This window comes from Mastigoproctus giganteus, chromosome 3, assembly GCF_048544385.1.
Source record: "Mastigoproctus giganteus isolate SK-2022 chromosome 3, ASM4854438v1, whole genome shotgun sequence".
Taxonomy (NCBI): Eukaryota; Metazoa; Arthropoda; class Arachnida; order Uropygi; family Thelyphonidae; genus Mastigoproctus; species Mastigoproctus giganteus.
In genome coordinates this window covers 55,540,467-55,554,104 of record NC_143577.1, presented here as the reverse complement: position 1 = coordinate 55,554,104, position 13,638 = coordinate 55,540,467, and the positions used below count along the sequence as shown (strand labels likewise).

Below are 13,638 nucleotides of genomic sequence, written 5' to 3'. Positions count from 1 at the left end.
TAATATATGGGGTATCTATGCCTTGTCTTTCCAGTGCCTGAAACATTGCCTTATGCTGTATGGAGTCAAATGCCAGGCATAATGGTGTTTTATATTCATTTGCTTTCTCCATTAGCTGTGATATTACGTGAAGGTGATCCATAGTTGAAAATCCTGTTCTAAAGCCAGCTTGCTCTTTCGGTTGATTCTCATCAAGTATTCTTTCTAATCTGTTAGTAATGACTCTTGTGAACAACTTGTAGATGTTGGATAACAAGCTAATTGGTCTATAATTTCCAATTTCTGATTTATCTCCTTTCTTATGCAGCAAAACTATGATTGCATTATTCCACTGCTTAGGCGTCACAACTTTTCTAATGCACTTTGTGAAGAGCCTTGCCAGTTTTTGTGTTATGTCTCTTCCTCCCAATTTTAACAACTCTACAGTAACTTCATCTTCCCCCGGGGCTTTCCGATTCTTCATTTTCTTCAATGCATGTTCTACCTCATCAGGAAGAATATTGGGTATGTCGTATGTGTTGCTACTTTGCAATCCATCTTCCCCACTGCTGGTATCATTCCCTCGCTCCTTGTATAATTCTCTATAGTAGTCTTCTGCTATTTGAATTATGCCTTCTCTGCTGTTTATAAGTACACCATCGCTATTCTTCAGTTTCAGTATCATTTGTCTTTCTGTATTACTGCTCATGGCTGCTGATTTAAATCCTTTGTTTTCCCTTAATGCTTGTTCTACTTTTCTTGTGTTAAATCTTCTTATGTCCTCTCTGAGTCTCTTTCTAATGGCTTTGCATAACTCAGTATACTCAATTTTCTCCATGTCAGTGTTTTTCTCGCTCTTCATTTGTCGTCTTCGGTTCATCATGACAAGTGTTTCTTGACTAATTTTTTCTTCTTTGGATTTCTGTTTCCCTATAGGTTTCTTGGGCTTTATCACTTTCAGAAAGTTGTAATATTCCTCGTCGATATCTTGGTCCTGAGCAGTCTACAGAAGCTCGAACTTGTTTTTAAGTTCCAGTACATACTGCTTTTTCTTCTCCTCTGTTATTTCAAAGACCTTTGTATTATTTACTCGAGTCAGTTTTTTCCTTTCCTTTCCTACATCTATATCAAGTGTACATCTTACCATTCTGTGATCACTTCCAACATTTACCTTATTCAGGACGGTAACATCATTCACAATATATCTTCTGTTAGTGAGAATGAAGTCGATTTCATTAGTTGTTAATCCATTTGGACTCTTCCATGTCCACTTTCTGTTCACCCTTTTCTTGAAAAAAGTGTTCATTACTGACAGTCTTTGAGATATTTAGCATTAGCATTAGTAGAGGCATTTGATGCAAGAAAGCAAGCTTATGCAGCATCAGCCAAAAAAAAAAAAAAAAAAACCCACTTCCACTTCACCCCTCTGTTCGTTCAAAATACCTGTCCAGCTGAGCCTTAAACTTATTTAGGCTATCAACCTCCACCACAAGGTATGGCAGTCTGTTCCACCAACCAACCACCCGCTGGCTAAAGGCAAATTTCCGCACGTCTATCCTACATCTGTCTTTCCTCAATTTGAATTTATGCCCTCTCAGGTGATTTTTCTGAGCTAGAGGAAGAATCCCATCAGCATTGAGCATGCTTAAACCATTCAAGGCTTTATACACCTCTATCAGATCACCTCGCTGGTGCCTAGTCTCCAGACAATGTAATTTGCAAAACGTAAGCCTTTCTTCGTAAGAGCACCTCTTTGTTCCATTCACTAATCTTGTTGCCCTTCTCTGTACTCGTTCCAGCAGCTCTACATCCTTCTTGAAATGAGGCCTCCAGACCTGTATACAGTACTCTAGGTGTGGCCTGACCATTGCCTTATACAATGGAATAATCACCTCCTTATCCCTGCTGGAAAAATTCCTGTATATCATTGACAATACTCCATGAGCTACTCTTGCAGCCCGTCTGCACTGCTCAGAGAACTTCATATCTGCCTGCACAACCACCCCCAAGTCCCTTTCATTCTCTACCACTGTCAGTGTAGTACCACAGAGTTGATACGTTGCTCTGGGGTTGCTGTTTCCCATGTGTAGTACTTTACATTTGTCAATGTTAAACTTCATTTGCCACCTCTCAGCCCATCTGCTCAACCTTTCCAGATCCTGTTGCAGCAGCATAGTGTCAGTAGTGTCCTTGACAACCCTGCCAACCGATTCTGCAAATTCCGCAAGTCTTTCACCTCTTTTATTTCTTTCACCAATTCCAAAATTTCCTATAGTTCCTCTTTCTGTGCTGTTTTGCCTTTTTCCAACCTTAGCATTGAAGTCCCCCATTATAATGTAGTGGGTTTTCTGCTCATCTAGAAGACTCTCAATTTCGGTGTACATTTCTTCAACCTCTTCATCATCATGGCTCGATGTTGGTGCATAAATCATTATAATCTTTAGCTTGTACCTCTTAGAAATCTTGAGTATTAGTCTTGACACCCTTGGTGATGTGCTTTTGAATTCCAAAATGTTGTTTTTAAAATCTTTATGGACCAGAAACCCAACTCCACCTTCACTCCTTTCACTGTTTCCATTGGTGTACAGCAGATTTCCACTTGATAAACTTATAAATGATTCATTTCTTCTTCTTGTTTCAGCCAAACCGATGATATTCCAATTCACATTTTCTAATTCCTTTTCCAGCTCTAATATCCTGTCTTCACCGATGAGTGATCGTACGTTATAACAGGCCAAGTTCAGTTTCCGTGCATGGCAGCCTGGTCGTACCCAGAGATTCTTAGCACCCTCTGCTTCCACTCTGATCCTCTCGCTGCCGTAAGAGGGAGAGTGAAAGCTGCTGGGGACTGAGGGCCATTTGTATTGTTGTGCTCTCATGCTGGAGGGTTTGGTCTTTTCCTCTTCACTCTGACCAGGCGTCTTGAAGAGAACCACTCTACACGTTCGTTGCCACCTAAGTGACATAACAGGGCTTACCATCGAGAAGGTGTGCATGAGTTGGTTTTAGGGAGGCAGGCCAACTGGACTTCTCCTAAATCTTCTGTAATAGAGATATTGGATCCATCAGTGTTTTAGGCTGAGTGTCTGATAACACACAGGATACCTGTTCCCCTCTATGATTATAATAGTCACTTATTTTAGATTGCTTTAAATTATCATTACAAAGTCTATTTATAGTTTTTTCAGTATTGTATAAAAGTCTATATTCACGATTACTTGCACCAGTTTCTTTCAACGCTCTCCTTAGGATGGCTGTAGCTTCACGAGTTTGCTGTTTTGTAACTGGAATTTGTTCGGGTTCATTTTCCTCCTCCTCCTTGGCAAAATTATCAGTAACAGACAGGGAAATTTCTTCATCTGTTAAAGCTGTAGTAACTTGTAGATCACCATATATATCCACCTAATCATTAAACTCATGTTCACCCATGTCTTCAGGCATTTCAGTGTGATCAGTATCGTGATTTAGTTGCCCATCATGAATAATTAATCCACATTTTTTGAAACAGTTGCTAATGCAGGTTTCGGAAACTTCATTCCAAGCACTCATTGTCATATGAAGTGCATCTAGAACAGTTATCTGCTTTGCGATATCGGATGATGTTTCATCTATAGACTGAATGATTCTTTGCCTCATATCCGATCTATAAAAGGTCTTAAAGGTTTTTGTTATTCCCTGGTTGAGAGGTTGAATCAGTGATGTGGTATTTGAAGGAAGAAAAACTAATTCAATGTTTTGGAAGTCAACTTTGGATGAGCTAGGCAGTTGTCCAAAACCAATGCAGTTTTCTTGTTTTTCTTATCCAATTTCAAATCCCATTTATGAAGATAATCTTCAAATAAAGAAGCTGTCATCCAAGCATTGGTATTATTGGCATATTCAACAGGCAGCAAAACATCTAGGCAATTTACTCTTGTAAATTGCCTAGATGTTTTGCCAACCTTTGTATCATCTGCAAACTTAGATATAAAGATTCATATATCTTCATCAATATCATTGACATTGATACAAAACAACAATGAACCCAACACTGAACCCTGAGGCCCCGGGTGCCAAGCGTATTTCGAGGCCAAGCGATATTCTTGCGATTCATGAAGTGCTATTGATAAGCGACTTAAGTTCACATTTCTTTCAACAGTCTTAATTTAAAAACAGTTCTATACTTGAAGAGTAACAAGTAGAACACAGAAAGGAAATACACCTTTCTTTACATTTTCCTCTATTTATATTTACTAATTAACTAACACTTCAACCGCTTGGCCTCCGAGCGGCACTGCTTCTGCCTCCCCGGCTAGTAACCTGGGGGAAAAGTTATCCTCCAGGGCGAAAAGGAGTAACGATGGATATAAATGACTATCCACCAGTAGAGCCTTCCAATTCAAGGCCAGACAAACCAAATAATGATGACCTGAACCAACCAAAAAGGCTCCGAAGAGAAGTGCAGTGCAATGAGATGCCAAACTTCCTTGTAATACATTCGCTCTCCAACCAGCCTGTCGGCAAATTATCACCATTTGTCATCTAAAGATTTTTGGAATCCATTGCTGGAACACCGAAAATGGTTAAACGTTAAAATGGTTATCGTGGCTAAAGACACGATACCACTATCAAATCCGCCGGGCCGAAAGCATTATAATTACTGGTGGAATGACAAATGCACCACAGCAAAGAGAGCAAAAAATAAAGCCTGGAATTTGTTTCGGCAGTGCCCGAGCACAGTCAGTCACATTAATTATAAGAAATTAAGGGCAAAAGCACGCTTCATACAAAAGCAAGCAAAGAAAGAATCCTGGACCCGTTTTTGCATCCAGTTTTCACAGAAATACTGATCCCAAAATAATATGGAAAAAAATTAGACAGCTGTCTGGTAAGTTTCCTACCATACCTTCTCCAATCCTCTCCTGGAATGGGAAAGATCTATCTAATCCTGTAGATATAGCCAATGCTTTGGGCAATATTTTTGCAGAAATCTCAGCAACATCAGCCTATACTACCTCATTCCAAAGAATTAAAAACACTAAAGAAAAGCATGGTATTAATTTTGAAACTTTCCGCCTTCTCCCATATAATAAACCTCTGCAATATTCTGAACTGTTACATGTCATTAGAACAGCCCGCAATGGTGCTGCTGGACCAGATGGGATTTATTATGTCATGCTACATCTTAATGACAAAGCTTTGCGCCTCCTCCTAGTTTTTTACAATCGCATATTTTTAGAAAATGTTTTTCCACCTTCTTGGCATCACTCTACAGTTTTGGCATTCCTGAAACCTGGAAAAGATCCATCCAACCCCTATAGCTGTAGACCCATATCTCTCTCAAGCTGCCTCAGTAAAATCCTTGAGAAAATTATCCACAGAAGGCTTGTCTGGATCATTGAGTCAGAACAACTAATGAGCCATAGTCAATATGGCTTTCGTCAAAACAGGTCATGTATAGATCTTATGGTCAAGGCTGAATTTGCCATCCATAATGCTTTTGTCAAACATGAACATCTAGTAATGGTTTCAATAGGCATAGAGAAGGCATTTGATACCGACTGGAGGCATGGCCATGGCATACTTAGTGATCTTTACTTTCTCGGACTATGTGGCAACCTTCCTATATTTATTAAGAACTTTCTACGTACTAGATCATTTCAAGTTCGATACCAACATGCCCTCTCTTCAACTTTCATTCAGGAAGAAGGTGTTCCACAAGGATCGGTATTGAGTGCCACTCTTTTTGCTATTAGAATTGATTCCATCACCAAACAGCTTCCAAACACAATTGAGACTTATCTATATGCAGATGAACTTTCCATCTCCTGCCATTCCCAAAACATGAGATCTATTGAAAGACAGCTTCAAATATCACTAAATAAAATACAACAATGGGCCAGCCTCAACAGCTACCGACTCTCTCAGCAGAAAACAACTGCAATCCATTTTTGCAGACAACGAAAACTTCATCCGGATCCTGAACTTCAAATTTCCAATGTCTCCATCCCAATCGCTACTAACATCAGATTTCTAGGACTAATCCTTGACCACAAATTAAATTTCCTAGATCATATTAAAAATGTACAGATTTCCTGTCTGAAAAAGTTAAACATACTCAGAGCTTTATCCGCCCAAACGTGGGGTGCAGATCGTACCTCCCTGCTTCGGTTGTACAAGGCATTAATCAGATCCCATCTCGATTATGGTGCTCCCATCTATGATTCTGCCAGAAAGAGTGCATTATGCTGGCTTGATCCTATTCAACACAGTGCTTTGAGAATTGCAATTGGTGCGTTCAGAACGTCGCCAGCACATAGTCTCTACATTGAAGCTCACGAGCCCCCACTAACTTTACGCAGGAAAACACTGTTACTGAAATATGCTGTCAAGATACAAAGTTGTGCCTCTCATCCAGTTCAGTCATACCTTTTAAACCCACCGTTAGAAAACCTATACAGAAACAAACCCAGCATAGTTAAACCAGCTGGTCTTCACCTTCTTGAACTGGCTCAGGTTTGGAATATTTCCATCCTTTCCGTACAGCAGATACCAACCTTTACTCAACCACCGTGGGCTCCTCCTCCTCTTCCAACATGTGACACTTACCTCTGCCAATGGAGAAAGAATATTTTGCAAGCAACAAATGTCAAACAAATTCATGATGTTCACATTCAAAGATATATTGATTTCTACCAAATTTATACAGATGGCTCTAAATCTAATTCAAATGTTGGAGCAGCTGCAGTGTTTCGAAATACAGTTGTATCAGTATCCCTTCCATCAGAATTTAGTATCTTTTCTGCTGAATTATATGCAATAAAACTTGCTTTAGAAAATCTATATTCTGACTGTTTTTTAAAATCTGTTATTTATACTGATTCCCTCAGCTCAATCATGCCGCTAAGTAATTCCGAAGATAAAGTTCACCCTGTTCTAGATGAAATCAGAAGCTTGTTACTACAAATCAAAAATGCCACCAACTGGTCACTTTTTGTTGGATTCCAGCCCATTCCGGTATTTTAGGTAATGAACTGGCTGATAAAGCTGCAAAAAATCCAACTACCTTAGATTTAACCAATATCCCTGTTCCAGCATCAGATTATGTACTAACCGTTCATGCTGCTTGCCTATCACAATGGACAGCACTCTGGCACTCTCAGACTAATAATAAACTCTTTCAGTTAAAACAAGATCCAAAAATTTGGCGTTCCAGTGTCCGTACATAGAGACGAGAAGAAGTAGTCCTTTCAAGGGCAAGAATAGGTCATACTCATCTGACACATCCTTATTTACTCACAGGAGGTGATCCACCACAGTGTACACATTGCTCTAACAATTTGACTGTTAGACGTATTCTCATTGGCTGCCCCTACTATAAACAACACAGAGCTTCATCCTTGATATCACTGATAAATAATCGTAAACCAATAACTCTTGAAAATCTCATTGGTGATAAGGCAAATATTTCTGTATTTTTTGACTTCCTCAAGCAAACTGGACTTTTTAATAATTTCTGATTTCAAATTTTCTTTTGATTTTATGGAAATTCCTCATCTCTTAAAATAATAAGTGAATAGGCACATTATAGCCATAGCAGCTTATGTGCCATTAAGCCTCCATAACGACAACAACAACTGAACCCTGAGGGAGACCACTAATAACATTAGACCACGTAAAGCAGTACAATACCAATGCCATACTGCTCCAGTTTGTACAGTAGTCTTCCATGTGCAACAGTATCAAAAGCTTTCCTGAAATCCAAGTATACAATATCAAAATTATTTTTTGCATCCAGTTCCTTTGTGACCACATCATAGTATCCAATCAAATTGGTCAGACACGACTTCCCCTTGACAAAACCATGCCATGTCTCAATTATTACTGCTGTCTTGTCTAGATGATCCTGCAATGCTTCTTTAACTAGTGACTCCATTATTTTCCCTTCAACAGAATTCAAACTAACAGGTCTGTAATTACTCGTGTCACCCTTTGATCTCCCTTTGTGAATTGGAGATACATTTCCAGTCCATGGAGACTTACCCCGAGTCCAAGGATGCTCCATAATTATGACTAAGGGTTTGCTTACTTCCTTTGCCACCTCCTTTAATATAACTGGATAGATCCCATGTACCCCAGGTGACTTTCTTATGTTTAACTTCTCAGTTATTACAAAATCATTTAACTTCCTGTTTGATAAACTTCTGGCCCTCTCCTCCTTGAATAACTTCTCATGTGTGAATGTAGATGCAAAATACTCATTTAGTTTAGCAGCTATCTGAGAATGATCATCTACAGTCAAACCATTGATATCAAGTGGATCAATCTGATTCATTCCCTTCCTTTTTGAGTTTATATAAGTAAAGAAGTCTTTTCTGTTTTTCTTTGCATCCTTTGCCAAAGATTTTTCATAATCTGCCTTCGCTTGCCTAACCTCCTTTGTGACTTTATTACAGACTAGCTTGTATCTGCCATAGGCTTTTGTGTCACCTGACAATTTATGTGCATTCCACGCATTTTTCTTCTCTGCTACAAGTCTCATTAGTTCATCATCTTGCATCCATTTGGGCCTAAACCTAGAGTAGTATTTCTTAGTTGGAACAAAAAGCCTTGTAGCTTCCAAAATTACTTCCTTGAATGCTCTCCATTTGCAATTTGCTGTTGGTAACATCATCAGTTGGTCCCACTGTATAGAACCTAAAAAATCTCTGAGACTACTGTAGTCTCCTTTACAAAAGCAAAAAACCCTTCCCTTTACCCATGATGGTAGTTATATCTTTAAGTAAATCCCACATCAGTACACTGTGATCACTACCACCTAGTGGTTCCTTTAACTGTAAATTCTTAATGCATGAATAATCACTGCTGAAAATCAGATCAAGAGTGTTACTCCCTCTTGTTGCCTCTCTAACATGCTGCTGTAGAAAATAATCATCCAATAAATCCACAAAAGCCTTGATAGTGTGCGAGTGACCAACCCACAAGTTCCAGTCTATATCTGGGAAGTTAAAATCCCCCATTATAAGACACTCTGATTTACTGGCCCATTCTATTTCTCTGTCTAATTGTTCTTGTACTCATCAGAGTCATTAGGCCTATAACAAACTCCTACCCTCATTTTTGCTTTCCCAGTGCTTATTGCACACCAAACTGACTCACCATTGCACTGTCCATCTATGTCAACTGGATGCATGGCTGTAGATTTTGTGTTTCTTAACTAACAGCATAACCCCTCCTCCCTTCTTATCTTTTCTATCCTTTCTGTACACATTCTACTCCCCAAATTCCAATTCTGCATCCCTTATATCTGAGTGACACCAAGTCTCTGATATCCCAACAATATCTGCCTTGGATGTCTTAACAAGCACTTCAAATTCATCAAATTTATTAATATGTAGCAGTTGTAATTTGTTTATAGATGATTCTCCGCAACTTTCTTTGCACAGTAGTAGTTTTGTTCACATTGTCATGAATATATATTGCTCAGTATTTTTAATATATTTCTTTTCACATTTTTCTATGTAGTCAATGAGTATGGCAGCAGAGAAAGTGACCTTAGCTGATGCTCTTTCAAATGTTGATGTCTTGGATGAGTTGCCTCTTCCAGATCAACAGCCTTGCATAGAAGCACAGCCTTGCAGCATTGTTTATCATGCAAATTTTGATACAAACTTTGAAGATAGAAATGCATTTGTCACAGGTGTTGCCAAATATATTGAAGAAGCTACAGTTCATGCAGAACTGGTAAGTTAACTTTTTTTATATCTGATTTCATCAGGAATTATAGTAATACTTTAGGGTAAATTTAAAGACAAATATTATGTCAGTAGTGGTATTTATTAATTTGTGAATTTTTAATGGAATATTCATTTTACAAATTTAAAATTTGATTTTTTAAGTGAAATCTAACCCCCTACACTTATTTTATGTATTTCTAATAGTTTTATATAAGAGCTTTAAATTGCCTAATTTGCTTAAGTGTTAAGTAAAAACACTTTAGTCTCTGCTTTTTATATCAACAGATCATTGATTATAACCTATTTTGTTATTATTTAACTGATTATTGAGGAAGCAATAGGTAGTTGTGCTGATGGTACAATAGGCTTCACTCTTTCAAGAACACAACTTCTTGAAAGAGTGAATGTAAGGAAAATGTGATATGTATATATATATTATATACAGGGTGTTGCAATTTAGAAGTAATAGTAGTAAAAATAACCATACAGTGCAAGGAAGCCAGAGGCTTTTGCTGCACTGGCTGAAAAAAAAAAAAAAAAAAAAAAAAAAAAAGAGTAATAAGAAAATACAAATTATTTGCTTCCTTCCTCACATAGGTAACTATCCAATTGAACTTTGAATTTATTCAAACTGTCAGCCTCAACTACCCATGAAGGCAGCCTGTTCCAGAGATCAATGATTCATTAACTAAAAGAAAACTTCCTACAATCTAGTGTAAACCTCTTCCCCTGTAATTTGAATTTATTCCCATGAGTTCTGGAATTCTCTATAAAAGTGAAAATTCTGTCTTCTTTCATTTTACTAACCCCTCTCAGAGCCTTATAAATCTCAATTATGTCACCTCTGAGATGCTTGGTTGCCAAACTGTAGCCCACACATTCAGAATCTTTTCTCCTATGGTTGCCCATCATGTGAGTTGCCTGAATTTTGGACCCTTTCAAGAAACACAATGTCATTTTTCAGATGAGGGCTCCATACTTGAACACAGTATTCCAAATATGGTTTTACAACTGCTTTCTACAGTGGGATTATGACCTCCATATCTCTGCAGGATAATGCTGGATAAAATTTTGATAGAACACCATGGGCTTTCCTTGCCACGTATTTGTACTGCTCAGAAAACTTAATATCTGCCTGTATTATAACTCCCAGATCCCTTTCTTCATCTGTTGTTTTTAATTCAGTCCCACCAAGTTTATAATTTATTTTGGGGTTGCTATTCCCAAGTGTAAGACCTTTTAATCAGCTGCATTAAAACATAGCTGCCACTTTTCTGACCATTCTTGCAGCCTGTTCATCCTGAAGGAGTGCTGCTTGGTACTGATCATTAACTACTCTACCAATCTTTACATCATTTGGAAATTTTGACATCAAGCCTTCAGTCCCATCATCGATGTTGTTTCAGAAACAGCAGTGGTCCAAGAACTGATCCTTGGGGCACCCCATTTTGACTTTACACCAGTCTGAAGAATATCCGTTAATCACAACCCTCTGTCTTCTGCCCTGCTACCACCCAGCAGTTCATCTTAGAATTTTTCAGGATTCCAAGATGATCCAGTAACCTCTCATGAGGGATCCAGTCAAATGCTTTGCTAAAATCCAAATAAACTAAGTCAAAATTGTTCCCTACATCCAGCTTGTGAGTAACTGTGGGAAAATTGCTTACTAAGTTAGTTAAACACGATTTTCCCTTAACAAAACCATTGGTGTTATTCAGAATGCCATATCTATCTAAATGTCCCTGGATTGCACTCTTAATCATTGTTTCTAAGATTTTCCCTACCACCAAAGTCAGACTATTTGATCTGTAGTTACCAACTTCGCTCTTAGAACTGCCATTTTATATTGGTTATATGTTGGTACTTCTCCAATCCAAAGGAATCTCTCCTGAGTCCAAATATGCCCTCATAATTAACTTCAATGGTACTATACACTCCCTTGCGGCCTCCTGAAAATTACTGAGTATATGCCATCAAGTCCAGGAGCCTCACTTGCCTTCATATCTGTTTCATTTATAGGATTTAACAATTAAGTTGTCCAGTGGTAAGTTCTATTCTTTACAGAAACCCAAATGTTAGAAAAGCTTTTAATGTTTTTTAAAGTAATTGCCTTCACACTTATGAGATCACTTATAGAACTAATAATTTCAAATAGATATTTACAGTATACCCAGTTATAAAATATAAGTACAAATTCAGTAGCTTTCGGAACACGTGTCCCTTTATCAACTGACAAATTTGAATACATTACAAGCAAAGTGTGGCACGTTACTCATGCGTCATTGTTGTAGCACGGACGTGTGCTGCCTTACGCCAGTGATCATCCATCAATAAAACGGTTGTCTCTAGGATGGGATGTATACGCATGCCTTTCTGGCGATTTAATGCCTTAGGGTTGTTTATTATGTTTAGTGACTCTAGCCATAGGCGGTGGCGAAAGTGTCGCGCGTGGTCCACTATCTCAAAGTCGCGCTTGGGGTCAAGATCGTGGTTGGTAGCCCAAAAATGTTCTGCAAGCACGGACTGGTCAGTTTCGGCAAGCCGGATTGCTCTGTCGTGTTCCGTGAGGCGATCCTGGAGACGCCTCGATGTCTCACCTACGTAGCAACTGTTACAGGCCCTACAGGTGATACGGTACACTACATTGCTGCGTAAGACAGGTGTGACAGGGGTCTTCACACTGGAGACAAGAGAACGTAGGTTCCTACCGGGTAATTGCACACATCTGATGTTGTAACTTCTCAGGATCTTCGAGGTACGTCCTGACACTCCTGGATAGTACGGAATGTAGGCGGACGATATGCCGACTTGCTTCGGAGGTCTTGGGTTGGAAGTAAGTTCTTGTGCCTGTAACAAGCATCTGTTACAGGCACAAGAACTTACTTCCAACCCAAGACCTCCGAAGCAAGTCGGCATATCGTCCGCCTACATTCCGTACTATCCAGGAGTGTCAGGATGTATCTCGAAGATCCTGAGAAGTTACAACATCAGATGTGTGCAATTACCCGGTAGGAACCTACGTTCACTTGTCTCCAGTGTGAAGACCCCTGTCACACCTGTCTTACGCAGCAATGTAGTGTACCGTATCACCTGTAGGGCCTGTAACAGTTGCTACGTAGGTGAGACATCGAGGCGTCTCCAGGATCGCCTCACGGAACACGACAGAGCAATCCGGCTTGCCGAAACTGACCAGTCCGTGCTTGCAGAACATTTTTGGGCTACCAACCACGATCTTGATCCCAAGCGCGACTTTGAGATAGTGGACCACGCGCGACACTTTCGCCACCGCCTATGGCTAGAGTCACTAAACATAATAAACAACCCTAAGGCATTAAATCGCCAGAAAGGCATGCGTATACATCCCATCCTAGAGACAACCGTTTTATTGATGGATGATCACTGGCGTAAGGCAGCACACGTCCGTGCTACAACAATGACGCATGAGTAACGTGCCACACTTTGCTTGTAATGTATTCAAATTTGTCAGTTGATAAAGGGACATGTGTTCCGAAAGCTACTGAATTTGTACTTATATTTTATAACTGACTGTACTGTAAATATCTATTTGAAATTATTAAACTATGGACCCCAGTACTCCAGGCCCATTTGTCACTACTTATAGAACTGTTGGAAACAATTTTTAAGCATCAAGTATCACTATCAATTCCTCTATCATATTTCTTGTAATAAAATTGAAGAGACCTGTGGTACTGGTTCCATAGATAAATAAACAATTCAGTCAACTGGTAAGAACAGTAACTAAGTTTAAATAATAGCAGAAGCTTTCGAGATTAAGTATCTCTTTGTCACCTGTGAGAATACATACATAAAATATAAAACATTACAAATAGAATGTGCAGAGCATGGTCATGTTGAGTAAAAAGGAGGGTGTGTACACAAGAATGCTAAAGCATTAGGCAGAACTAGGTGATTGTTGTTGATG

General features: G+C 39.0%; 1 protein-coding gene across 2 annotated transcripts in view; it reads left to right on the top strand.

The window, feature by feature from the left end:
- The window catches only part of Cyfip (Cytoplasmic FMR1-interacting protein Sra-1), a 425,647-nt gene that overhangs the window by 32,797 nt on the left and 379,212 nt on the right, over positions 1–13,638 (top strand). For both annotated transcript variants that reach the window (XM_090369296.1, XM_090369295.1), the window contains exon 2: positions 9,484–9,702. In XM_090369296.1, the coding sequence (XP_090225422.1) occupies positions 9,487–9,702 (216 nt within the window). In that variant the 5' untranslated portion in view covers positions 9,484–9,486. The remainder of the gene's footprint in view (positions 1–9,483; positions 9,703–13,638) is intronic.